Source organism: Panthera uncia, chromosome X (assembly GCF_023721935.1).
Source record: "Panthera uncia isolate 11264 chromosome X, Puncia_PCG_1.0, whole genome shotgun sequence".
In the NCBI taxonomy this organism is placed as follows: Eukaryota; Metazoa; Chordata; class Mammalia; order Carnivora; family Felidae; genus Panthera; species Panthera uncia.
In genome coordinates, this window is record NC_064817.1 from 19,741,588 (window position 1) to 19,768,340 (window position 26,753).

The window sequence follows — 26,753 nt, forward strand, 5'->3', positions numbered from 1 at the left end:
AACATTTTTTTAAGTTTATTTATTTTGAGAGAGTGTGTGTGCAAGTGAGCATGGGGTAGGGGCAGAGAGAGAGAGAGAGAGAGAGAGAGAGGGAGGGAGGGAGGGAGGGAATCCCAAGTAGGCTCTGGGCTGTCGGCACAGAACCTGATATGGGGCTTGAACTCATGAACCGTGAGATCGTGACCTGAGCTGGGGTTGGGTGCTTAACTGACTGAACCACCCAGTTGCCTGTCAATCTCTTTTAAATGGGAGCAGCTCCCTCCCATCCTCTTTTTTCAGTGACATTGACTTTAAATAAGTCATTCTTCGTTGTCTCATACAATGTCGTATTTTCTATGTATGTTTGCTTCCTGGTGTCATTGGACAGTTTCTTTTATACCAGGGGTTGATCAAGTACAGCCTGCGAACACATCCAGCACACCACCTGTTTTTGTAAAAAAAAAAAAAAAAAAAAAAAAAGTCATTGGAAGACATCATGTCTATTCATTTATGTATTATCTACAGTTGCTGTTTGACTACAGTGGCAGAGTTAGTGGTCACGATAGAGGCCTTGTGTCCTGAGAGTGTAAAATATTTGGTATCTGGCCCGTTACGGAACAAGTGTGCTGGCCCCTGCTAGCTAGTGCTAAAGCATGGATTCAATTCAGTTTTGACTTTTTGGGTCAGTATACTTTATAGGTGGTATGATGTATTTCATATTGCATTATATATCAGCAGACGTATTAGGTCTGGCTAAAACCACTATTGGTGGGGTTATGATTGATTAGTGGGTTCCAGTTTTCATCTAAAGGCATTTTTTTTTTTTATACAGAGAGAGGGAGTATAAGTAGGGGGAGAGGGGCAGAGAGAGAGAATCTTTTTTTAAAATTTTTTTAAATTTTGGGGGAGAGTGCACAGGTATGAATGGGGGAGGGACACAGAGAGAAAGGGGGACAGAATCTGAAGCCTGCTCTGTGTTGACAGCAGAGAGCCCCATGTGGGGCTCGGACTCATGAACTGCGAGATCATGACCTGAGCCGAAGTTGAATGCTCAACTGACTGAGCCACCTAGGCGTCTCTAGAGAGAGAATCCACTCAGTGTGGAGCCCATTGTGGGACTGGATCCCATGATCCGGGGATCATGACCTGAGCCAAAATCAAGAGTTGGATGCTGAACCAACTGAGCCACCCAGGCGCCCCCTAAAGGAGGGTTTTTTTTTTTTTTTTTTTTTTAAACATTGGTGCTATTAATGTTTTGGTCTAATTGATTGTTGTGACAGCTCTTCTGTGCATTGTGTGACGTTTAGCAGTATCCTTGGCCTATACCTGATGCCTCTACCTGACCCCTTCCCCCTAGTGGTGACAACCAAAAGGCCTCTGCACCTCTCCAAATATCTCCTGGGGGTGGGGAGAAAACTTGTTCCCTTTTGAGAACCACTGATTTAATGCCCCCCCTTTTATTTACCTGAATTAGTTGTTTCATTAGGAGTTGTAAAGCAGTTTTCTAATTTCTGTCATCATTTCCATGTTTGTTAGTTATATATGTTAAATATTAGAACGTTTATTAGTTGAATTTTTCTATAAAATTAACTTTTCCTCGTTAACCAGCACTATTCGGTTATGCTGCGGTAGTTTGTACAGGAAAGATGAGGGAAATGTGTACTTCTTTCTCTTGCATTGCCAATTTTCTGAGTAGGAAGTTGGAGGCCTCCATTATATGTATTGTTGACTAGTGATTTGTTTATTTTTGTTGTAAATTATATTTTGCTTCCTCTTTTATGGAATATTATGAACTCATGAGTTTTATATTTACACATGGTGGTTCAGTGTCTTGCAGTCATTGTTATTTTCGATGCTTAAACTTGTCTTTGGTCAGTGGGAGTGTCTTATGTCTGCTTCTAAATCCTTTTGACTTTGAGGGGGATTTTTTTTAACAGTAGCCTTTTGGCATTACTTTTGCTCTGAATTCTTTTAGTATGTGGTTTGATCTTTTAATAGTTAATATAGTAGATGGCCATAGTTAAGTGTGTGAGAAAGGTTTGATTTGTTCAAAAAAATAGTATCCATTCTCTAGCATCTGGAGTGAGATTTCTCAGTACCATTTCATAATAAGGGAAGTAGGGCTTCATAGAGAAATGGCTGATTCAGGAAAATGCTGGGAATGTCTAGCTATACTAGAAAGCAAGGATGATATTTAAATCTACTGAAGCTGTGTCAGAAGCGTTCAGCAGGAGTCAACCTGAAGAGTTTCCTGCTGGCCACAGATGGGACGTTGTGAACATGGACAAGGATAGGTCCAGCACACTGAAACGTGTGAGTTCACAATGCTACTGTAAGCACTTGCAACCCAGCACCGGTCACCTCTGAAGGCATCTAGGGAACCAAGTCACTAGTTCGAAAACTGGTCAATAACGGGATTGAATCTAGCATTTATCTTGATTTTTTTGAATTCATATTGTACCTCAGCTAACTAAGTAATTGGTGAAGTGGTTTCTCTTCATAGAAGGTTTCCAGCTAAGAAATGATAAAGGAAAAATGGAATATTTCCATTTTGCAATCCCTAATGAAATAACGAATCTAGGCAATGATCACTAAAAGGGAGATAACCAGACATGACGTGCCTTTGCCATCTGATAGAAGGCATCAGTAGCACTTCTAACATACTCATACCAAAACATTGAATGCAATTTTGACCAAGCCTTTAGATCTAAATGTGAATTCACCAGCAGTACAGAAACAGAGGAATGTGTTAAATGGCATTATTGTGATACAAGCCATAGAGTTGATACTGTAGAGCACTCTACAGGGTGAATGACCCAGCTTATTCAACAGATGAATTGCTGGGAAATAAAAGGTAGGGAGGGATTGTACCTGTAGTTCTATATATTGACCAATTACAGAGTATGGGCTTACTTGGTAAATAAAATTGAGATTGTTGGGAAAACATGAACATTTGAATCTTGCATGAATATTTAGTGATTTTAAGAAATTGCTATTAATTGTATTAGTTGTAATTTTATTACGTTTTTAAAACCTTTTGGGGCACCTGGGTGGCTCATTCACTTGAGTTTCTAAATCTTGATTTTGGCTCAGATCATGATCTCACGTTTTGGGGGTTCAAACCCCACGTTGGGCTCGGAGCTGGCAGCGTGGAGACAGCTTGGCATTCTCTCCCCCTTTCTGTCTGCCACTCTCCCATACGTGCTGTGTATACATGCGTTGTCTCTCAAAAATAAACATTAAAAAAACCTTACCTTTTATTTTTTTTAATGTTCATTCATTTTTGATAGAGTGTGAGCTTGGGAGGGGGATAGAGAGAAGGACACACAGAATCTGAAGCAGGCTCCAGGCCCGACACAGGGCTTGAACCCACAAACCATGAATCACAAGCTGAGCCAAAGTCGGACGCTTAACCGACTGAGCCACCCAGGTGTCCCCAAACTTCTTATCTTTTAAAGTAGTGGTTCTTGGGGCACCTGGGTGGCTCATTTGGTTGAGCATCTGACTCTTGATTTTGGCTAGGTCATGATCCCAGGGTTGTGGGATTGAGCCCTGCCTCGAGCTCTGCGCTGACCATGGAGCCTGCTTAAGATTCTCTGTCTCTGTCTCTCTCTCTTTCTCTCTCTCAAATAAAAAAAAAAATAAAGTAGGGGATCTCAAAGGGGTGAGATTTTGCCCTTTAGGGGACATTTGGCCATGTCTGGAGATAGTTTTGGTTGTCACAACTCAGAGGTGGAGGGCGGTGCTGTTGGCAGCCAGGATACTGCTGAACATTCCACAGTGAACAGAACAGCCCCAGTAACAAAGAATTATTTGGCCAAAAATGTCCATAGTGCTGAGGGTGAGAAACCATGTTTTAGAGATACATGCTGCAGTATTTCTGGGTAAAGTGATAAGTCTGACTTCAAAATAATCTGGGTTGAGGCAGGAAGTGGATAGGAATATTGATGAGTTGATAATTGAAGGTGGATGATGGGTATATGAAAGTTGATGTTGCTTTATTTTTTCTCATAGTAAATATGAATGAATGAACGAATGAATGGGAGAGATCTTCTGCAGCCCTGAGTAAAGTTGATGGCCTCCTGAGGGTTTAGATTAGATGGTTAATAAAGTTGTTCACTCAGCAAATGTTTCCAAACCACGAGCTAGTGTGATGGAATACTTGTGATTCTTCCAGATAGTGGAAGAGACAGATATTAGCTCGATAGCAGAAATAGATGTAAAACTTACAAAGGATAGATGTGCTCTGGCAAGCATATGATAAAGGAAGCTGCCCTAGCCTGAGAGGCCAGGAAGGTGTCATTGGTCAGAGAAGCTTCTTGGCATGCTCTGAGGATCAAGCCCTGTGGGAGAATGAAGGCAGCAAGACTGGGCAGTGGGAGAAATCTGAGTTGCACTTATGACAAAGGTCTCAGCCAATCCCAGGGAGCTCTGGGGTGGGGATGACCCTCCAGAGTTGCTCTGAATTGTGGTAAGAGGTTTGGGCCTTCATTAGCATCCCTCCTCTCCGATGCATTAGGTAGTGGATGCAGGCTGCTTCCAAGAGACTCCTCTGTGAGTTGTCAGCCTCCAGCCCTCTCAGCAGTTGGGAGAATGAGGGCCCTTGTCCTAAAGAGGACTTCTGGGTGACACACCACAGCATCCACTCCAGAAGTCTTTTCTAAAGGAGTAGGGATGGACCTTGAGTACTGGTGGGTGAGTAGGAGTTCACTAGGCACAGAGAATGGGTTTTTTCCCCCCAGGGGCAGCATGCTTTCTCCAGCATGGTGCCGTGGGAAGCCATTATTGGTGCCAGCACAGCAGCAGGGAGACCACTGAGGGAAGCTATTACATGAGTACGTTGATATAATACATTAAAATCTGGATATGAAAATGCAAAAAAAATAGAAAAGACAAGTCTTCTAATAACCCCAGCCCTCAGCGACAACCACTCGTAACAGTTTTGTGTATTTCTTTTCTGCCTTCTTTCTCTGCATATTTTAGTAAAAAGCTAGGATTTTACTGTACATGTGATTTGATTTTCTGTTTTTTTCTAGAGTTTTTCCTATGTCTATACTGTTTCTAATCAGAATCGCAGTCCTTGCCATTTATGAAAAACTTAGAAAGTAAACGTTTTTTTAAATCTCTACACCCATTATAGGGCTTGAACTCAGGACTCTGATATCAAGAGTTGCCTGCCAGAAAGTACAGATTTTAAAAAGAAAATGAAGAATACCCACAATGTCTCTTCTTAGTTTTGTCCATTGTTGACATCATCCAGATTATTTGTTACACATATCTATAGCTTGCTTTTTGAAAGAATGAGTCTTTAAACATCACTTACCTGTTTCCTTTGAGATCCCTGGCCTGGGGTTCCGGAGCCCTGAGCTCCAGTTCTAGGTCAGATGTTAATAGTTGTTAATCTTCCGCCTTACCCCTTCCCTCCTCTCCCCTTCTGTTTTCTCTGTGTTTTATTTGTTTAAATACTTCTGTAATAAAAAATTAAAATATGGACTAAAATATGTATCTTTTAATATTCTTGGTGGTTTTGGTGAGAATGCAGAATGCATAGTAGGTGTCTGATAAGTGATCTTTTTCCCTCCTTTATTTACAGATTATTGCTGTGGCAGCTTTGGTCCATCACAGCTTTGAGTTAGACAAAGCACCCCCACAGCCTCCCTTTCAGTCACACTTCTGTGGTATGTATTTTTTTTAGCTGGTCTACTAATGGCTTGATTTTAATTTTTCTTATTTTTTCTCCAGCTGTTGGATCAGTAACTCTTTTTTTGATGTTTTCAAGAGTAGTTAGTGCATATTGTTAAACTTTTTTTTTTTTGGTCAGCTGTGGACACTGAGTTTTATTGGCTTGGTGGCTCCTATTCAGCTAGTTTATTTTGTTTGAGGGGAAGTTGGGAGGCAGTTTGACATCTCTTTTCTATTCCTGTGGTTATTCTGTTGGGGCATTCTAGTTTTTTTTATTGGGTCAAAATTGTGCTATCACTATTTCCTTTTCATGATGTCATTGTAAAAGCCCATCATAGAAGCCTGAGCAAAGTGTTCTGTGTGGTGAGGCAATATGCTGAGGCATAAATGAGTGTCTACCTATTTGGGAGGAGTTCTAGAAATATCACATTGGAATTGGGTTGTGCTATGCATAAAATTCAGTTGGTGAAAATTTCACACAGAAATCTGCATGCCTTGAGTCAGTCTCCAAGGAGGATTCTGACCTATTCGATGTTGAAAGCTTGGCCAGGTAAATAACTATTTTTTTTTTCAGTAAACAAGAAAGGGGCATAACACTATTGATCTGTCATGCTTCCTGAAATCTTTTCTAGGCTAGAACCAGCAGTTAACTGGGATAGCATTGCCTGTCTGGTTTTGTGGGTATTAGGAAAGTGGGACTAGGAAAGCAAGCAGAGAAGGAAGTATCATGTGTTATTATTGTGAAGTTTCCCCTCTTTAAGTGGGGTGAAATACACAGAAAAACATGACAGTGAGGATATCGTGGAAAGTACGTGGAAGAGAGCAGTCATTAGCTCATTTCAGTGTGTATTTATTCACCTGTTGTGTATGCCATGGTGTGAACAGCTGTTTTGAGTGACAAAGAACTTATAGTGAGGGCAGCTTTGGTCATCTTTATTTTTCTAATTTTGAGAAGGTTGGAGTTCCTTCATTGTACACTGGTTAAGGCTTTGGTGGTGGTGGGAACCCCCTTAGGGAAGTTAAACATCCTCCATTCTGCCTCAGATGGAGGGAAGATGTTTTATCAAAGTAGTTTTAACAGTTAATAGGAGCTTAGAGTTCTGTGCGTGGTTTTTCCTTTTTTTAGATGTAATCTTTTAAACTTTTTAAACATTGAGGTATAATTGACATGTAACATTTTAGTTTCAGGTGTTTAGCATAACAATTCGATAATTGTATGTATCATGAAATGATCACAATAAGACTAGTCAACATCTGTCATCATAGTTTGAAAATGGTTTTTCTTGTGATGAGAACTTTTAAGATTTACTTCCTTAGCAACTTTGAAACATGCAGTACAGTATTAACTAAAGTCACCATGCTGTACATTACATTTCGGTGACTTACTTATAACTGAAATTTGCACCTTTTGACTGTCTTCACCCAATTCCTGTGGGTCCCCTGCCTCGTCGCATCCTGCCCCACGACATCTGGCAACCATAAGTCTCTTATCTGTATCTAAGATCTCATTTTGCTTTTGTTTTTTTTTAGATTGCACATATAAGTGAGATCATGCAGTATTTATTTTTCTGTCTGACTTACTTTGCTTAGCATAATATCCCTCATGGTCTTTCCGTGTTGTCACAAATGGCAAGGGTTCCTTATTTTTTTAAATTTTAGAGAGCAAGCATGTGCAAGCAGGAAAGAGGGGCAGAGGGGGAAAGAGAATCTTAAGCAGGCTCCATACTGGTCTCCAACAGGGGACTCAGTCCCATGACCCTGGGATCATGACCTGAGCTGAAATGAGTCAGATGCTCAACCCACTGAGCCACCGAGGTGCCCCATGATTTCCTTATTTTTTTTTAATGGCCGACTAATATTCCATTGTATAAATATGCCACTTCTGTTTGTTCATTCATTAATTGATGGGCACTTAGGTTGCTTCCATTTCCTGGCCCTTGTAAATCATGTTGCAGTGACCATGGGGGCACAGAGTTAGTGATTTCATGTTCTTCAGACAAATACCCAGAAGTAGAATACCTAGATCATATGGAAATTCTATTTTTAAGTTTTTGCGGAACCTCTTTTCTGTTTTCCATAGTGGCTGCACCAGTTTTACATTCCCACTAGCAGTATGTATACAAGGGTTCCCTTTACTCCACATCCTAGCCAACACTTGTTGTTTCTTGTCTTTTTTATTTTTAAGTAGGCTCCGTGCCCAAGGTGGAGCTTGAACTCATGACCCTGAGATCAAAAGTCACATGCTCTACCAACTCATCCAGCCAGGCACCCTTCTTGTCCTTTTGATGATAGCAATTCTGACAGGTGTGAAGTGATATCCCAGTGTAGTTTTGGTGTCCATTTCCTTGATGACTGTGATGTTGACCAGTTTTTCATGTACCTGTTGGCTATCCGTATGTCTTCTTTGGAAGAATGTCTGTTCACAGCCTTTGCCCATTTTTTTTTGAAGTAGGCTCCATTCCCAATGTAGGGCTTGAACTCAAGAGTTCATGCCAGCTATTCCCTAGCCTTTGCCCATTTTTATTTTTTCATTAAAAAAATTTTTTTGGGGGGCACCTGGGTGGCTCAGTCGGTTAAGCAGCTGACTTCGGCTCAGGTCCTGATCTCGCGGTCCGTGAGTTCGAGCCCCGCGTCGGGCTCTGTGCCGATGGCTCAGAGCCTGGAGCCTGTTTCATTCTCTGTCTCCCGCTCTCTCTGCCCCTCCCCTGTTCATGCTCTATCTCTCTCTGTCTCAAAAATAAATAAATGTTAAAAAAATAAAATTAAAAAAAAAATAGAAAGGGCTCTGATAAGAGACAATGACAATAACTAAAAAAATAAATAAAAAACTAATAAAACTAGTAACTCCGGGAATAACTAATAATTGGAATCCTTCTGAAATTCCTAGAGGGAGTGACATAGACCTGAAAGTTTAGTAGAAGTTAAGAGGGAGAAAATTACTTTAAGAAAAAAAAAATTTTTTTTTTAATGTTTATTTATATTTGAGAGAGTGAAAGAGAGAGAGTGGGGCAGAGAGCGAGGAAGACAGAACCTGAAGCAGGCTCCAGGCTCCAAGCTGTCAGCACAGAACCACCAAAGTGGTGGGTTCGTCAACCCACGAACCACCAAAGCCAGATGCTTAAACGACTGAGCCACCCAGGCGCCCCTGCCCATTTTTAATTGGATTGTTTGGGGTTGCTCTTGGGTTCTATGAGTTCTTGTTGTATTTTGAATATTGATCTCTTCTCAGATAAATTATTTGCAAATACTTTCTCCCATTTGTTAGGTTGCCTTTTCATTTTGTTGATGGTTTCCTTGGCTGTGCAAGAGCTTTTTGTTTTGATGTAGTACCACTTGATTCTTTCTGCTTTTGATACCTTTGCTTTTGGTGTCAAATCCAAAAAATCATCGCCAAGACCAGTGTTAGAGAGCTTACTGCCTATGTTTTCTTCTAAGAGTTTTATGGATTCAAGCCCTTACGTTCAAGTCTTTAAGGCATTTTCAGTTGGCTTTTGTGTGTGGTGTTTTGTTGTCCAGTTTCATTTTTTTGCATGTGGCTGTCTGGTTTTCACATCACCACATAGTAAAGAGACTGTCCTTTTCCCATTGTATATTCTTAACTCCTTGTCATACTGACCATATATACATGCATTAATTTCTGAGCTCTCTGTTCTGTTCCTTTGATCTGGATGTCTGTTTTTATGCCAATACCATACTGTTGGCATGACTACATCTTTGTAGTGTAGTTTGAAATTACTAGCATGATGCCTCCTGCTTTGTTCTTCTTTCCCAAGATTGCTTTGGCTATTTGGGGTCTTTTGTGGTTCCATAATGAATTTTAGGATTGTTTAGGCTTTTCTTTTGAGGTCCAACAACATGACCATTGGAAATACTTGAATCTCTCAGTTCTTTAGAGATTAGGGGGTATTTGTTTATATTTAAAACAGTTTCCATTTAGAAACATGCAGCATATGTGTACTTGAAATTGGACTAAGATGGTGATGGAATCTTTTTTCCTTCTTACAGTTATATCTAAACCAAAGGACTGTATTTTTCCATATGCTTTCAAAGAAGACATTAAGAAAAAGGTAAAGAACTCATTATTTATTCCTTTTAAATTTGAAGCATCTATTTAGGAAAAGAAAAGGAGGATGGTGTAGATTAGCATAAATAGGCTATTTTGTATGTTAATTTATTAGGTCTGTTCTTGCTAGTTTGGACTGACATGAATCCATTCAAAATGTATTAGAAATATAAAATAGAAACATTATTGAATGTTTTACCACCTGAAAATAACGTGATTCTGTACCCTAGTAGTAGACACTTAGGCTCAAGTCCTCCTTCAGATAGCTTCAGGGGAGGCCTTTCTGAAATGCACAATCATGTGATTACTGTTTTGGGAAACTCTTGGGAAGAGTACTCACCCCACTCCCCAGTTTGAAGAAAGCCGAGTGTAGTTGGGTATGAAAAGGGACATGTATTGGAAAGGTCGATACGTGCTGGCTGGAATTGGTAGGGATCTCTCAACTCCCAGGATACTCCATGAAGTTTTCATGGGTCCTTAATAAAATAGGAAGTGGGGAAAAAGGAGTATAATGTAGTGAGCTTGTCACAAGGGTAAATGTATTCATATAAAGAATTTGTTTTCTGGAGACTATGTGGAATGCTTGCGTTCACAGATGTGTGTGTTGGTTTTTTTTTTTAATGTTTTCACTTGACAAAATTAAAAGTTAGCAACCTTGTCAGGTTCCACTTACTTTAAGTTGGCTTGAGAAGTCCAGTAGTCTGGAGGTGCTGTTGGATCAGGCTATTATTTATGAAGTGCCCTGAAGTACCTATCCAAGTAAAATGACTTAGGAAAATTCCTTTTGAGTCAAACTGATACTTTGTAGCCGAACTAGTTACAGCAAACACATAGCTATCAACTTCCATTTTAGGAGAGTCTTAATAAGAGCGGATCTTTTGAATACCTGATTTATATTCAGTAATCCAAGTGGAAGCCTTTTGTGTGAAGATAGGTTTTATTTATACTTAACGACACTTATAATTCTTAAATGTATGCTAGTTTTCATTCTAGTTTCTTATTTATAGTTTCTTACACCACTCTTGCAGATTAGTTTATACAATCCTTGGGATTTCTTTATGTGGTAAATACACAAACAGCAGTCTATCAGGGATTATATAGGAAAGTAAGTAATGTTTTTGTTAGGTGCTCTGATTCATATGCTTGTGTGATATGTCGAGATACACAAGTGTGTCGCTGTGGAGGGACATATCTGCCCTTCATAGTGCTTAGCATTTAAAATTTGGCTTTATTTACTTCACACACTGTATGTTAGCCAATTTGACAATAGATTATATTAAAAATAAAATGAAAGAAGTTTAAACAGAAGTTTTAAAAATCCCACATAAAATTTTCTCTATTTACTCACTTATTACTAGGATGAGCTTCTCAGAGACTTTGGGCAGTTGTTACTGTGAAACCTAGAATAAGCAATTTCATTGCTTCTTTTAGTTTTGAAATGGATAGTTTCTTTTAATGCTAAGAAATCTAGTCCTGTTTGAACAGGGAGCCAAAGTATAGTACTTACAAGTAAAGAGTAAGTGACCAGTATGTTTTTATCTAACAGAATGTGAAGGTTGAGATCGCTGCAACGGAAAGAACGTTGCTAGGTTTTTTCCTCGCCAAAGTTCACAAAATTGATCCTGATGTCATTGTGGTGAGTAGGTGTCTCGTCGTGCTGTTGGGGACTCTTCATTCCTTAGTTCTCAGTACTTGTTGAACAGCAGAGAATCTTTTTTTTTAATTGAGGTAAAAACTGGTATATAACATTATGTAAGTTTCAGGTTTGTAGTAGTATAACTCTACGTCTGTATATAGTACAAAATGATGACCGCCTAAAGCATAGTTACTATCCATCACTGTACAGTTGATTCCCTTCGCTCTTTGGCCCACCCCCCAAACCCCTTGCCCTCTGATAATTAGAAGTCTGTTCTCTGCATCAGTGAGTTTGTTTTTGTATTGGTTGTTTGTTTGCTTTTTTAGATTTCACTTAGCATAATACCTTCAGGGTCCCTTCGGGTTGTTGGAAAAGGCACACTTTCATTCTTCTTTATGGCTCAGTATATTCCTCTGTGTGTGTGTGTATGTGTACCATATCCTCTTTATCCATTCATTCACTGATGGACGGTTTGTTTTGATATGTTGGCTGTTATAAATAATGCTGCACTGAACATAGGGTTGGATGTATCTTTCCGAATTAGTGTTTTTACATTCAAATAAATACCCAAAGTGGAATAGGTGGATCATATTGTAGATGTGTTCTTAATTTTTTGATTTCTGTAGTGGCTGCAACAATTTACATTCCCACCAACAGTGCAAGAGAGTTCCCTTTTCTCCATGTCCTCTCCAATGCTTGTTATTTCTTGTCCTTTTGATAATAGACATTCTCACAGGTGTTAAGGTAGTTTTAATTTGCATTTCCCTGATAATTAGTGACACTGAACATCTTTTCATGTGCCTGTTAGGTATCTGTGTCTTCTTTGGGAAAATGTCTGTTCAGGTTCTCTGCCCATTTTTAACGTTTTTTTTTTTAATTTTATTTTTTGAAAGTCAGAGAGAGGGCATGAGCGGGGGTGGGGGGGTGGGGACACAGAATTCAAAGCAAGCTCCCTGAGAGCCCAGTGTGGAGCTCGAACCCACGATCGTGGGATCATGACCTGAGCCAAAGTCAGACGCTCAACCGACTGAGCTACCCAAGCTCCCCTCTGCCTATTTTTAAATGGGTTTTTTTTTTTTATTGTTGATTTGTATGAGTTCTTTATATATTTTTTTGAATCTTCAGAGTGAAATAACCGTATGGACTGGTGGGAATTGCTGTATTTTCCGCTAACAGAAAGGGGAAAAAAGAGCCAGTCCACTATGAAATAGTTCTTTTCCTCTAATAGAATAGCAACTCATGAGTTATTGTTGATGTTTAGGATATTCCGTTTATTTCCAGCCTATATAAGTAAGTAAACTTACCTATAAGTAAGTAAACTTGTGTTGTTAACTGTTGGTTCCTATACATTTTTGGATTAGTGGCCCAGCTGTATATTGGTCATAGGAGTTAATTCCCTCGATTTGGTGTCAGTCTCCAAAGTGTTTATATTTCATTTTCATGAGCTCAGTGCCTCTCTCTCTCTATTTTTTAAGATTTTATTTTTAAGTAATCTCTACACCCAACGTGGGACTTGAACTTACAACCCCAAGATCAAGAGTCACAAATTCTTCCAACTGAGCTGCCCGGTACCCCGAGCTCAGTGACTCTCTATGACCTATTCCTTTGAGAGCTCAGGGCTAGGAATTTTTTTTTCCCCTTGGTAACTGAGTATGTTTCCACTAAACAGGAAGAGGTAATAGTTCATTGAGTTATGTTTGCCCCAGTTTTTAAGAGTCACAAAGCAACATTTTGCTTTATGTTTCCTCTGGCTTTAGTTTGTAGGCTCTTTGATGTGATTTCTTCTGCTGCCCACCACCCAGTTAACGGATCAAATTATGCTGTGATTTTGATGGTTTTGGAGAAAAGTAGGAATGTAAATGCATGTATTTGAAGTGTGATAATGGTAATTTAGTTACATTGAAGCCTTGCAAAACAATGTGTGGTATATATTTGTCCACATTCATTTTTGCTCTTGGATATCTATCTTGACCGTGGTGTGGCCAAAGTACCTAGAGCCTGAAGTTTGTTATCAGGTATCTCTGCATACGTCCCTTACAGCATTCCCTTACACTACTCTAGGACCCATCTTGAAAACACCAGGAAGATTCTGTCCACAGTGCCCTATTGTGGCGTTCCGGCTCAGAACTAGGTCCTCACCCAGTCTCCCCTGGTAGTCTCTCTTGGGCCCCAAGGAGATGTCCTGGTGCCTAGGATAGGTGGCCTGGCTTAGCATGTTAGAGCCAAGCCAAGTCTGTGTGTGAGGAATCCAAACTGATGTAAGAGAGAATCCTGACATGGGTTTGAGTCCCTAATCCCAGGCATGATAATTTGGAAATGAGACTTCCTTGTGTCCTTGGGTCTCTTAATTTAATAGACAAAACTGCCATAAGTATATAGTGGTATACATCTTTAAGTAAAATTAATAACAAGTAAATCAGTTTATTGATCTGATTTATTTTAAACTGTGTTTAGTTTTTTTTTTTAATTTTTTTTCAACGTTTTTTATTTATTTTTGGGACAGAGAGAGACAGAGCATGAACGGGGGAGGGGCAGAGAGAGAGGGAGACACAGAATCGGAAACAGGCTCCAGGCTCCGAGCCATCAGCCCAGAGCCCGACGCGGGGCTCGAACTCATGGACTGCGAGATCGTGACCTGGCTGAAGTCGGACGCTTAACCGACTGCGCCACCCAGGCGCCCCAAACTGTGTCTAGTTTTTTAATAAACATGGGCATTGAACCATATTATTCACACAATGGAAATTATCATTATAGACATGGAAAATTTGGTTGCATTTTTCAGGTAATTTCTACCTGGTATGGTTTGCTTCCTTGAACTGTTGAGTGCTATTATATATTTTGTTGCATATTGATTAAGAGTCTAAATCAGTAGTGTTTGAACTCAGTTCTTCAAGAAGCAAGTAGCTGCAGTTCCTGAGTTTTCGAAGAGTCTGTGTGAACTATCACACAACACAGGCAGGTTCTCTGTTTTTAAGGAATTAAATTGGAATTATTTGAACACAGCTTTTACTGATCACAAAAAAGTGTGGGACATAAAAATTTGCATTTGCTTTTGAGACTGTGAGGCATGAGCTGCAAATTAAAAGACATCATATGAACCTTGCATCAATTAGGATGAAATAAAGTTTATTCCAGCAATCTGCTTAGCTTTGTTAATGTCAAGGCTAATGAATGCTGCTGATGAATAAATTCCTGAAGAAGAAAGGACCCCAATCGGAGGTAAGCTCATGATGCCTTCAATTAGAGATGAGAAAAAGAAAGGGCAAAGAAATTCTATGCGTATGAAGATAAATCTTCTCATTTGCGTTTGTTACAATGTTATTGGCTGCCTTCTTTTTCTGACTAGGGTCATAATATTTATGGATTTGAACTGGAAGTGCTCCTGCAGAGAATTAACGTGTGCAAAGTTCCTCACTGGTCCAAGATAGGTCGACTGAAGCGATCTAACATGCCAAAGCTAGGGGTAATAATAATTTTCAAAATCTTACTTCTTGACTTGGCTTCTTTACATGGAATAGCTGCCTGGGAACACACTGGGCTTCTTTGACTAAGAATTGGTTGTCTTGTGATAGGACATTTGGCACTGAACATCTTTTCCTTTGAATGTAGCATTTTATTGGTAGAAGCCACTGGTAGTTTTTAAAATCAGCTATTAGAATCTAGAGACAGCACATACATGTTACCTCCACTCCGTCATTACCAAAGCTGTAGCCCTTCGAGCAGAGATCAGCGAGTGTTCTCATTCAGTACAGAGAGGGCAGGGAAGAGTGGGAGGGAGCTGATGTTGAACGTATGAGAAGGCTGTGGGCTAAGTGCCTTCTGCGTTAGTTGCCTGTCACAGCAACTCCAGTTTGACTGTACTTCTCACAGGGGTAACAGAACTTGTTCAAGATCATAGGGCTAGGGTGGGAAAGAACTGAGATTTTGAGCCAGGCCTGTCTTGACTCTTTTGAAGTCTATGTATTTTTCATTCTACGTACTTGTTTCGGTGGTTTTTGTATGAAGCCACCTTCGTTTCCCAAGCCTCATAGTGCTTAACGTCTTGTTTCACTTAAAGCTCGTAAGGAAAAATGGGCATGTTGCCTCATCAGAGAACTTAGGAATCTGTATGTTTTATAATGCTCTCCAGAGGATTCTGCTAACGCAGATTGGAGTTGGGGCCCGTGCTGTTGCTTCTGTTCCTATTCATATCTTTAAGGTGATAGAGAGTTATTAACCTTCACCCCAGCCCTTGATTTACTATTTCCTTACCCCTTCATGGTTTTCTTTGTATGGCATCTTCTCTGTGAGGTCTCCCACGGCTACCCTATTTAAGATGCAGCCCCCCTAAATTGCCATATTCCTCACGTGTTCTACTTTTTCTCTTTTCCATATGCTTATTACCTCCTAAAGCTGTATAGCTTCTTGATTTTGATGTTTATTTGTTGTCATCTATTTCAGATGAGATTAGGAATCTTTCATTTTTTTTTTAAACGTTTATTTATTTTTGAGACAGAGAGAGACAGAGCATGAACGGGGGAGGGTCAGAGAGAGGGAGACACAGAATCTGAAACAGGCTCCAGGCTCTGAGCTGTCAGCATAGAGCCCGACGAGAGGCTCGAACCCACGGACCGTGAGATCATGACCTGAGCCGAAGTCGGCCGCTTAACCAACTGAGCCACCCAGGCGTCCCGGGAATCTTTCATTTTTTTTAATGTTTTTATTTATTTTTGAGAGACACAGCATGAGCGGGGTGGGCGCAGAGAGAGAGGGCGACAGAGGATCCAAAGTGGGCTCCGCACTGACAGCAGCGAGCCGGACGTCAACTGAGTGAGCCACCCAGGCGTCCTAGGAATCTTTTCTCTTTGGCTCAGTGCTATCTCCCTGGTGCCTAGAACAGTGTCAGCTCTATAGTGAACGTTCAGAAATACTTGAGTGACGGCTGACGGAGTGGGCAAATAGGAGATTGAGAGTTTCCTCATTGTAATTGTGGACTAGCTTCGAAGTCGGTTGGAATAGAATGTTCCCAGTGTCTGCTCATCCATGGCATTTGCTTTTTGTCCTTCCCCTGTAGGGCAGGAGTGGACTTGGTGAAAGAAATGCTACCTGTGGCCGAATGATCTGTGATGTGGAAATTTCGGCAAAGGAATTAATTCGTTGTAAAAGCTACCATTTGTCTGAACTTGTTCAACAGATTCTGAAATCTGAAAGGGTTGTGATCCCAGTGGAAAATGTACGAAATATGTACAGGTATGCTCCTGGATGCTTCGGAATTTGTCTGCCTTGAAATGAGCGATAGCAAGAGGCCAGCATCACCGTGAGGCTGGAGGGACAGGAGAGTGTGGTGTTCTGGAGGGGAACTGCCTCCGTGTCCGTACTAGCATCTCTGTGACTTTAATAATTTGAAATATTTTGCCTCTTGAATTATTCTCAGTTTATCAGTTTACCTCCATCTCCCTCACCCATCCTAATCTCATCTAGGTGTTTCCCAAGAGCGGTTTGGAAATTGATGTGATATTTAGGTTTCCACCCTTAATTCATTAATTCAGAAGTTAGTATAAATCTTTTAGAAATAGAAAAACTGAGACATCATGAAGTTACGTGGAGATGCTACTTGGTTATTTCTTTTTTCCATCTTTATTGAAGTAGAATTGACAAATAGAAATTGTATATATTTAATGTGTACAAATTAATGTTTTATAAATGTATACATTGGGAAATAATTACCATAGTCAAGCTGATTAACATAGCTGTCACCTCACATGGTTACTGTTTATTTCTTTTCTTTTTTGTGTGGTTACAACACTGTAGATGTACCCTGTCAGCAAATTTCTTTTTTTTTTTTATATAAATATTTTTTTCAGTATATGAAATTTATTGTCAAATTGGTTTCCATACAACACCCAGTGCTCATCCCAAAAGGTGCCCTCCTCAATACCTGTCAGCAAATTTCAAGTACACAATGCGGTATGGTTAACTGTAGTCACATTGCTGTACATTAGACCTTCTGAACTCATTCATTTTGTACAACTGAACCTTTGTGCTTCTTTCCTAAATAAGATTTCTTCTACTCCTCTTGCCACTTCTCAATGTTTTCTTCCCATGCCTCCCAAGTCCTTGGACTGCTTCTCTGACTACACTCCCTCTAGGTGAGCTCGTGGAGTCTCAGCACTTCACTAGTATGTGGGTGCTGATACCTCCTGCTTTGGAATCTTCACCTTCAGCCTCTCCCTTGAATTCCGGACTCCTGTATACACCTGCATGTTCTCCCTGATGTCTAATATGAACCTCCACCCTAACTTGTTCAGAAGCTCAACTCCTGATATTTTCCCCTAGGCTCCTCTTGGAGTTTTTCCCTAAGAGTGACACCTCTTAATTTTCCAGTACTGCTGGAAACCTCCAAAGTTCTCTTCAGCCCAAAACCTTTGAGGCTTCCATGGGTCCTCTTTCTGATAGATATCCCATGTTTGAGCCATCACAAAATCCTGTCAGCTCTGTCTTCAAAATAGATCTAGATCTGACCCCTTCTTTTCCCCTCCATTGAACCTATCCTGGTCCAAGCTACCCTCCCCTTTCCCTGAATTAATGAGTCTTATGTCAGCTTCTTCTTTGGTGTCTTTGATTTTGCCCTTGACCCTTTGCTGTCTGTTTTCAACCCAGGAACCAGGGGTATCTTGCTAAAGTTAAGTCAGATACTGCACTCTGCTCAAAATCTTCCGGTGACTTTCTCTTTCATTTAGAGTAAAAACCAAAGTTCTTACTGTGACTTACAAGGTCCTATACAGTGTGTGTCTCTGCCTTTTACTCTGTCCTTCTGACCTTTTGAATGTGCCGTTCTCCTCAGACATCCGTCCGCAAGGATTGCCCCCTTACCTCTTCAAACAGTTCTTTAGTCCAAGTCACCTCTTTCCTGGTCCCCTAACTAAATAAAATTACATTCTCTGCTCCTGACACTTAATATTTCCTTTGCTTCTTAATCTTTTCTCCTTAACACTGAACATTATATAACAAACCTTTTATATGTATTTTAACTTATACTCTGTCTCCCCCCTTGAAGACCTAAGCCCCACGAGGATGGGTATTTTTGTCTTCTGGTTACAGCCAGAATCTATCTGCCTGGCACGTAGTCGGCGTGTAATACCTACTTACTAGATGGATTGAATATATCGATTTGGGTAGTTTCCAGGTTGTAGTTAATGCATAACTTTACTTTGTATTTATGGGATTTTTTTGTGTGTGTTTTGGAGAAGGGCATTGGGATCAGTGACATGAATGAATTCGTAGTTTCATACTAACCTTATTTTAAATTGTCTCCAAAGCCAAGGTGCCATTGCTCTGAAGTTAATCATACCAAATTTTTTTGTAATATTTTATGAAGTCCTGATTATAGTCATTGTTTCCTTTAATTACTTGATTCTGTTTCATTCTTACTTTTCTGTACAGTGAATCTTCTCATCTGTTGTACCTGTTGGAACACACCTGGAAAGATGCCAGGTTCATTTTGCAGATCATGTGTGAGCTAAATGTTCTTCCATTAGCATTGCAGATCACTAACATCGCCGGGAACATTATGGTAAATTTAACTTAGAAAGGGGGAAAAAGCATTTCCTCTTGGATTCAGTGTTTGCTTGGGGTAGTTGTTATATGATAATGAGCCTAAATGCATGCTTATAAAATGAGTAACTTGTACTCTGAAAGCTGGGCTTCTTTTGTAAAATGAACTGGCTGTGAGAAGGGGAGGAAAACCAGGTGCAGACTATGTTGAAATTTGGGTGAACATAAGGATCATCTCTAACATCTGGATGTGTCTGATTTGCGGAACGGTCTATTTGGCAGTAAAGAAATAGCCCAAGTTGCCAGTATTTTAAGCTTTCTTTGTCTCTTTTTAACTATAGTGCTTAAAGAAAACGTTAGGATTAATTCTGTACCTTCTTATTTTTAAAGCAGCTCTTATTAGGAAGAATGATTGTGGAAGAGGTGCCATGATTAAATTTACCACCTCAAAGTTGGTTTTGTTTGTTAGTTGTTAGGGTTTTGAGCTCAAATTTAAAACATTCTCTTTCATAGTCTAGGACCCTGATGGGCGGACGATCCGAACGTAATGAGTTCTTGTTGCTTCATGCATTTTATGAAAACAACTATATTGTGCCTGACAAGCAGATTTTCAGAAAGCCTCAGCAAAAACTGGTGGGTCCACAATTGCATAGGGTTTTGCTTTTTTTTTTTTTTAAAGTCCTCTCCCCTTTTATTACTTAGGTGGCTTTTATCACGGTGATAACTTGTGCTTCCAAAATAATGAATCCTCTGTATACTCTCGAAACCATGTCAGATTTGTTCCTTTGTGTTTCGGTGGTGATTTCCTTCTTTACTTTTTTTCTGTGTAGATAAAAATTTTATGTGAAATATGAACTACTTTGAGGATAGCATTAAGCCTCTTTGATGGATGACCATACAAGGAAGGTATTGCGCCACCCTAGCTGTATCCAAAGTTAGATACCAGTTAAACCTTTTATTTCCTTAAATGCACGAGCCTTTATTTTTGGTTGCTTTGTTGCAGCTTTATGTGCTAGCAGGATCAGGTCACCACAGTCAGTTTTCTGAAGTGGCCTCCTTGACATTGAAACTAAAACTTAGCTACTGGTTTGTTAGCACTGATAGCAATTTGACTCAAAAGGGGAATTTAATGTTAAGATGGTTCACCTTCCTGGATTTGCTTTGTGCACATCAAAATTGGTATAAAGAATATTAACTTACAGGAGTTTGACTTCTGTTGAGGTATTGAATATTGATTGGTTATTAATAAGCTACCTGGAATGAATTTTCAGTCTACAGACACACTCATTTTAAGGTGTCCCAATTAGAATAATGACTATATCTGTATGAAATAGTTTATATTTCTGCATCATGATTGTTAGAGTGATGAGTTTAAGCGGACTCTTCTACCTTAGATTTTACGGAATATGAAGTGTTGTATTTTTAGTATCCATTGATTTAAAAATAAAAGGTTCTATGAATTCAGAAACATTTTCAAGTAAAATTTGCATATTTATTAACTCAGGGCTACAATGTTTTGGCAACTCCCACGCTTGGCCTTTGTTTGGGTTTGTGAGCATGTTACAGTAACTGTTGTTCCACAGAGGTGGGACCACTAGCTAAAAGTGAAGGTTGTTAGAACTGTGTACTGCGGTTGGAGAAGGGGGAATCATAAAACTTCTTAATTAGTTAATTAGTTGCTGGCTGCTGAAGTTGTCATTCCATTTGACATTAGGGAGATGAAGATGAAGACATCGATGGAGATGCCAATAAATACAAGAAAGGACGTAAGAAAGCAGCTTATGCCGGAGGCTTGGTACTGGACCCTAAAGCTGGTAAGGCTGTGCGGCAGGTTGCTTTGCCCCTGGTGTTAAGGAATTTTTAATGCAGACCTGGGCTTGAGAAGCTAGAAGACCTGAATTGTATTTTCTAGGTTAGCAAATAGGTCTTGTAATGACCTTATTTTGTTTTAGGTTCTTTTGAAAATCTCGTTTGCCGGTCACCTGACCTGAATTAACATGAATATTTTTTATTTGTTGCGTTCCAAGAAAGCTTTGTGTATGGACACTGAAGTTTAAGTTTTGTGTAATGTTTGCATATCATGAGATAGTCTGTTTTAAAAAATTTTTTTGACCGTTTAAGGATGTAAACACTATTGTTGACTCATGAGTGGTACACAAAGAAGGGGTAGGCTCAGTTGGGTCTGCACAGAGTTTGCTAGCCCCTAGTCCAATATAGAGCCCTTTGCCTTCTGGTGGGAGCACCTGTGGTTTCTCCCATCTGCTCTGGAGGGCTGGCTCTGCCTCTGCCTGAGCTGCCAGGACCCATTAGGCTGGACGGCAGAGTTAAAGGGAGTACGGACAGTAACCACCACATTGAACTTTAACAGCAGAGTAACTAGTTCTTATTGTCATTAATGGCAAAGAAGATGTTTGGTGGTATGCAGAGCTAGACGGGGTCTTTTTTTTTTAACCCTCAACTATTTTTAAGTGTACAGTTAAGTAGTGTTAAGTGTATTTACATCGTTGTATGGGAATAATGTGAATTTTATCAAGTAACTTGAACTCTGAGTAGGAGACATTTTTGACAAAAGTGATTTTATTATTGGGGCACCTGGGTGGCTGTGTCAGTTAAGCTTCCAAGTGTTGACCTCGGCTTGGGTCGTGATCTCACGGTTTGTGGGTTCTAGCCCCGCGTCGGGCCCTGTGTTGTTAGGCTACTTGGGATTCTCTCTCATTCCCTCTCTGCCCTTCCCCTGCTTGTGCGTGCTTGTTCTCTCTCCCTCTCTCTCTCAAATAAGCTTTTTTAAAAAAAGTGATTTTTATTAGTTGTATTGAAAAAGATCTGTAGTCCTTTGGTGTTAGATAGATCTAGGCTTAAATTCTATCTGTGTGATCTTGGGCTCCCTCTTGAACCTCTGTCAACCTTGTTTTCCTCTTCTGTAAAATAGAGGTCGGAGAAATATAGGCCCTTGACATTAATACAACACCGTATGTTAACTACACCAGAATTTTTTAAATGTTTGTTTATTTTTGAGAGAGAGAACGCAAGCGGGGAAGGGCAGAGAGAGAGGGACCGAAGATCTGAAGTGGGCTCTGCGCTGTCAGCAGCGTTGAATGTGGGGCTGAAACTCACAAACTGTGAGGTCATGACCTGGGCTGAAGTCTGCTGCTCAACTGACTGAGCCACCCAGGTGCTCCCAGAATTTTATTTTTGACTACATTAGAATTAAATTTTTTTTAATGTTTATTTTTGGAGAAAGAGCCAGAGTGTGAGTGGGGGAGGGGCAGAGAGAGAGGAGACAGAATGTGAAGCAGGCTCCAGGGTTTGAGCTGTCCGCATGGAGCCCGTTTTGCGGCCTGAACCCACAAACTACGAGATCGTGACCTGAGCTGAAGTCAGACCCTTAACTGACTGAGCCACCCAGGCACCCCTTCACTACACTAGAATTCAAAAAAAAATCTCCCACACAGGGATTTAAGGAATAAAATGATTATTTATTTTTTGCATATAATTTATTGTCAAGTTAGCTAACATACAGTGTATACAGTGTGCTCTTGGCTTCAGGAGTAGATTCCTCTGATTCATCACTTACATACAACACCCAGTGCTCTTCCCAGTAAGTGCCCTCCTCGCTGTACGTCACCCATAAAATGATTGTTTGGCATAGTGCTTGACAGAGTATGCTATCAATATGTTTGCTGTTGGTTTTATTTTTTTAATACTGGACATTTATTTTGATTCAGTTTCTTCTTAAGGTGAAGATAACTCTTTGTAAATGTCCTAGAGAAATATAGTAGCTTTCTGTTCACCCTTTGCAAGTGAAAAGGGTGGATCGTTCCACTGCTGACATTTATATTCGTCTCTTGTCTGATTTTAACACCATTTGTGTACAGGTGAGTGGGCTTCCCATTTTATTCTTATGACGGTAAAATATGTATATATACACACACACACCAGTGAGTAGTTATATCTATATATATATGTGTGTGTGTGTGTATGTATATATATATATGTGTGTGTGTATACACATATTACATATGTGTATTACATATATATATGTGTATACACACACATATATATATACATGGATCACTAAATATTTTGGGGGCAGAGCTACTGGTAGGGTAGGTGGGAGGGAATGCTTACTTGAAGGAGAATTTTACAACATTTTTTTGAAATGGATATGACGCCTATCTAAAGTAACTGATATGAGAAGGTGTTTGCCCATCATAATGGTGTACTTTGGGGCTGCTGTGGAAAGGTTCATTGTAGCTGGTTTCAAGGTAAGACAGGATCTCTTTTTTCCTCTTTGGTGACCTGAGTTTTCACTCTAATACAAGTTGTTTTTATGGAGTGATAGTTGAGTACTTTTTTCTATTGGTGTAACTCACAGCTTTCAATGTTATATTGTATTTAATATACATACTACATTCTGTAGTTCTTCTAATGTTATGTTTTGACACATCTGCTTTTTTGTAACCCCCCTTCCCCCACCTCCTTTTTTCTTAAAGGCTTTTTGTAACATGACTTTTTTATTGCAGGTTTATATGATAAGTTTATTTTGCTCCTGGACTTCAACAGTTTGTATCCTTCCATCATTCAGGAATTCAATATTTGTTTTACAACAGTGCAAAGAGTTGCTTCAGAGGCACATAAAGCTACAGAGGTTGGTATTCAATTTGGGGGCTCTTTAAATTGAGATTAAAAACACTGTTTAAAGAAGGAAGAGAACCAAAGGGGTTAGCATTCTAGTTTTTCCTCTTAAGGATACAATTTGTCTTTTCTTAGTGGTCAAAACGGGGAAGGTTGAGTAGATGGAAATTTTCACTTGTTCTGTATCATTTTTATTTAACAACTTTATTGAGATGTAATCCATATACCATGCATTTCATCCATTTCAAGTGTACAATTTAATGGCTTTTAGTGTAGTCACTGAGTTTGCAACCTTTGCCACAGTCAATTTTAGGGCATTTTCATTACTCCCCAAAGAACCCCCCTACCTTTTAGCTGTATCCTCCCTCACTCCCTCCTTTCCTTCCAGACCTTGACAACTAGTAATCTTTCTGCCTCCGTAGGTTTATGTACTTTGGACATTTCACATAGATGGAATCATATGTGACCTTTTATGTCGGGCTTATTTCACTTAGCATACTGTTGTCAAGATTCATCTGCACTATAGCATGTATTAGTACTTCATTCCTGTTTATTGCTGAATACTATTCCATTGTATGGATCTGTATCACATTTTTATGATATATATGATATGTAGGATATATTTGATATATATGACATATCTGTGATATATGGTGTATATATATATATATATATATGTATATGGTGTGTGTATATATATATACACACACATATATAAATCACACATATTTTAGAATCATCTTGTCAGTTTATGCAACAATGCCTGCTCTGCTTTTGATAGGGATTGTACTGGATCTTTAGATTGATTTGGGAAGTATTGCCATCTTAGTATTAAGCCTTCCAATCCATGAAAATTGGGTCTTCCCATTTAATTAGGTCTTTAATTCCTTTCAGTGATGTTTTCTAGTTTTCACTGTACAACTCTTCTTTTATTAAATTTATTCCTAAATATTTCATTCTTGATGCTATTGTAAGTGAAATTGTTTATTTTATTTTTGGATTGTGCATTGCTAGTGTATTGAAATATAACTGATTTTTGTGTATTGATCTTGTATCCTGCAACTTTGCTGACATCATTTATTGGCTCTAATAGTTTTGTGGATTCGTTAGGGTTGTCTACATATTGTATGTTATCTGCAAAAGTAGTGTTAATTCTTTCTTTATAATCTGGGTGCCTTATATTCCTTCTTGTTTTTTTGTTTAATGGTTCTGGCTAGAACCTCCAGTACAATACCGAATAGAATTGGCAAGAGCAGACACCTTTTTCTTGTTCCTGGTCTTAGGGGGAAAGTATCCAGCCTTTATTTCACCATTAAGAATGATGTTAACTGGGGGTTTTCCATAGATGGCGTTTATCAGGTTGAGGAAATTCCCTTCTGTTCCTAGTTTGTTGCATGTTTTTATCGTGAATGGGTATTGGATTTTGTCAACTACTTTTTCTTTATTGAGATGATCATGTGCTTTTTGTCCTTTATTCTCTTTATGTTTTGTTTTCCTTTTTTAGATGTTTATGCATTTTCAAGAGAAAGAGTGTGTGTGTGTGTGCGCGCGCGCGGAGGCGCGCGCGCGGGGGAAGGGCAGGGAGAGAGGGGGACAGAGGATCCCAAGCGGGCTCTGTGCTGACAGGATTGAGCCTAGTGCAGGGCTGAACTCCGGAACAGCCAGATCATGATCTGAGCTGAAGTTGGATGCTCAGCTGACTGAGCCACTCAGGCGCCCCTGTCCTTTATTCTTTTAATATGGCATATGACATTGATTTTCGCGTGTTGGTCTGTGTTCCTGGGATAAATTCCACTTGGTCTTGGTGTATAATCCTTTTTATATATTTCTGCTTTCAGTTTGCTAGTATTTTGTTGAAAAGTTTTTTGTTTGTATTCATAAGGGCTTTTGGTATATATTTGTCTTTTCTTGTTTTTGTCTTGTTTTGGTATGGTATTAGGATAATAATAGCTTCATAGAATGAGTTGGGAGGTGTTTCCTCCTCTTCTGGTTTTTTTTTTTTTTTTTTGGAGAATTGGTGAAGGATTCATGTTAATTCTGCTTTAAATATTTGGTAGAGTTGTCACGAGTTAAATTATCTAATCTTAAGATTTCTTTCTTTCTCTCTCTTTTTTTTGATTTCTTTTTTTTTTTTTTTCTCTTTTTTTTGATTTCTAATTCAGTCTTCGTTTTATGTCTATTCGGACTTTTTATTTCTCCTTGAGTTCATTTTGGTCTTTCTAGGAATTTGTCTATTTCATGTAGGTTTATCTAATTTGTTGTCATAAAAGTGTTCATGGTATTCCCTTCTAATCGTTGTTTCTTTAAGGTCGTTAGTAATATCCCTCTTTTATTCCTGATTTTAGTAATTTGAGTCATTTTTTTTGTCAATATAGCTAAAAGTATGTCCGTTTTGCTGATCTTTACAAAGAAAGAACTTTGGTTTTGGTAATTTTCTCTATCTCCTGTATTTCCATTATAATCTTTCTTCCTTTTTTGTGCTTTTGTTGGTTTAGTTTGCCCTTATTTTTCTAATTTCTTAAGGTGGAAGGTTAGGTTATGGATTTGAAATCTTTTCTGCTAATATAGATACTTAGAGCTGTGAATTTTCCGGCAAGTACTGCGTTAGTTTCATCCCATTAGTTTTGGTATATCATTCATGCCTTTGTTGTTAGGCCCCTTCACCATCAATTGACCATTGATCTGACTTCTCCTGTCACCATCACTTAGTTTTGCTTCTTCTGGAACTTCATGTAAGTGGAGCGGTACATTATGTACTCTTTGGTATCTGGCTTTTTTGCTCAACATAATGTTTTTGAGGTTCATGTATGTTGTTGCATTATCAGTAGTTCTTTCCTTTGTGTTACTGAGGAGTATTCCACACTTTATTTATCTAGTTTCCTGAAATAAGCATTTGGGTTTTCAGTGTGTAGCTATTATTAATAAGCCTGCTATGAACATTCACATCTTTTTCTGGACATGTGCTTTTGTTTTGGGGGGTAGATACCTAGGGAGGGAATTGGCTGGTTTGTATGGGAAGTGTGTGTTTAACCTGAAAAGAAACTGCTGAATTATTTTCCTAAGTAGTTATACCGTGTTACACATTCCCACTAGCCATGAATGTGAGTTGTTCCACATCATCTCCAACACTTGGTATTTTTATTCTTTTAAATTTTGGCCATGTAAGCCTTTCTTAATGATTCCTTTCACTACACAGTGAATCTTTTTGAAAGAATCTTTTTGAAT

General features: G+C 39.3%; 1 protein-coding gene and 1 non-coding gene across 3 annotated transcripts in view; both read left to right on the top strand.

Annotated features, from left to right (window-relative positions):
• The window catches only part of POLA1 (DNA polymerase alpha 1, catalytic subunit), a 302,116-nt gene that overhangs the window by 29,863 nt on the left and 245,500 nt on the right, over positions 1-26,753 (top strand). For both annotated transcript variants that reach the window (XM_049643627.1, XM_049643628.1), the window contains exons 16-24: positions 5,573-5,657; positions 9,667-9,728; positions 11,271-11,360; positions 14,707-14,823; positions 16,414-16,589; positions 18,783-18,912; positions 19,407-19,526; positions 20,608-20,707; positions 23,417-23,541. In XM_049643627.1, coding sequence (XP_049499584.1) covers positions 5,573-5,657; positions 9,667-9,728; positions 11,271-11,360; positions 14,707-14,823; positions 16,414-16,589; positions 18,783-18,912; positions 19,407-19,526; positions 20,608-20,707; positions 23,417-23,541 — 1,005 coding nt within the window. The remainder of the gene's footprint in view (positions 1-5,572; positions 5,658-9,666; positions 9,729-11,270; positions 11,361-14,706; positions 14,824-16,413; positions 16,590-18,782; positions 18,913-19,406; positions 19,527-20,607; positions 20,708-23,416; positions 23,542-26,753) is intronic.
• LOC125932470 (small Cajal body-specific RNA 24) lies at positions 22,598-22,727 on the top strand. Its single transcript, XR_007460631.1, has one exon. It is a non-coding gene; the product is annotated as a small Cajal body-specific RNA 24 (non-coding RNA).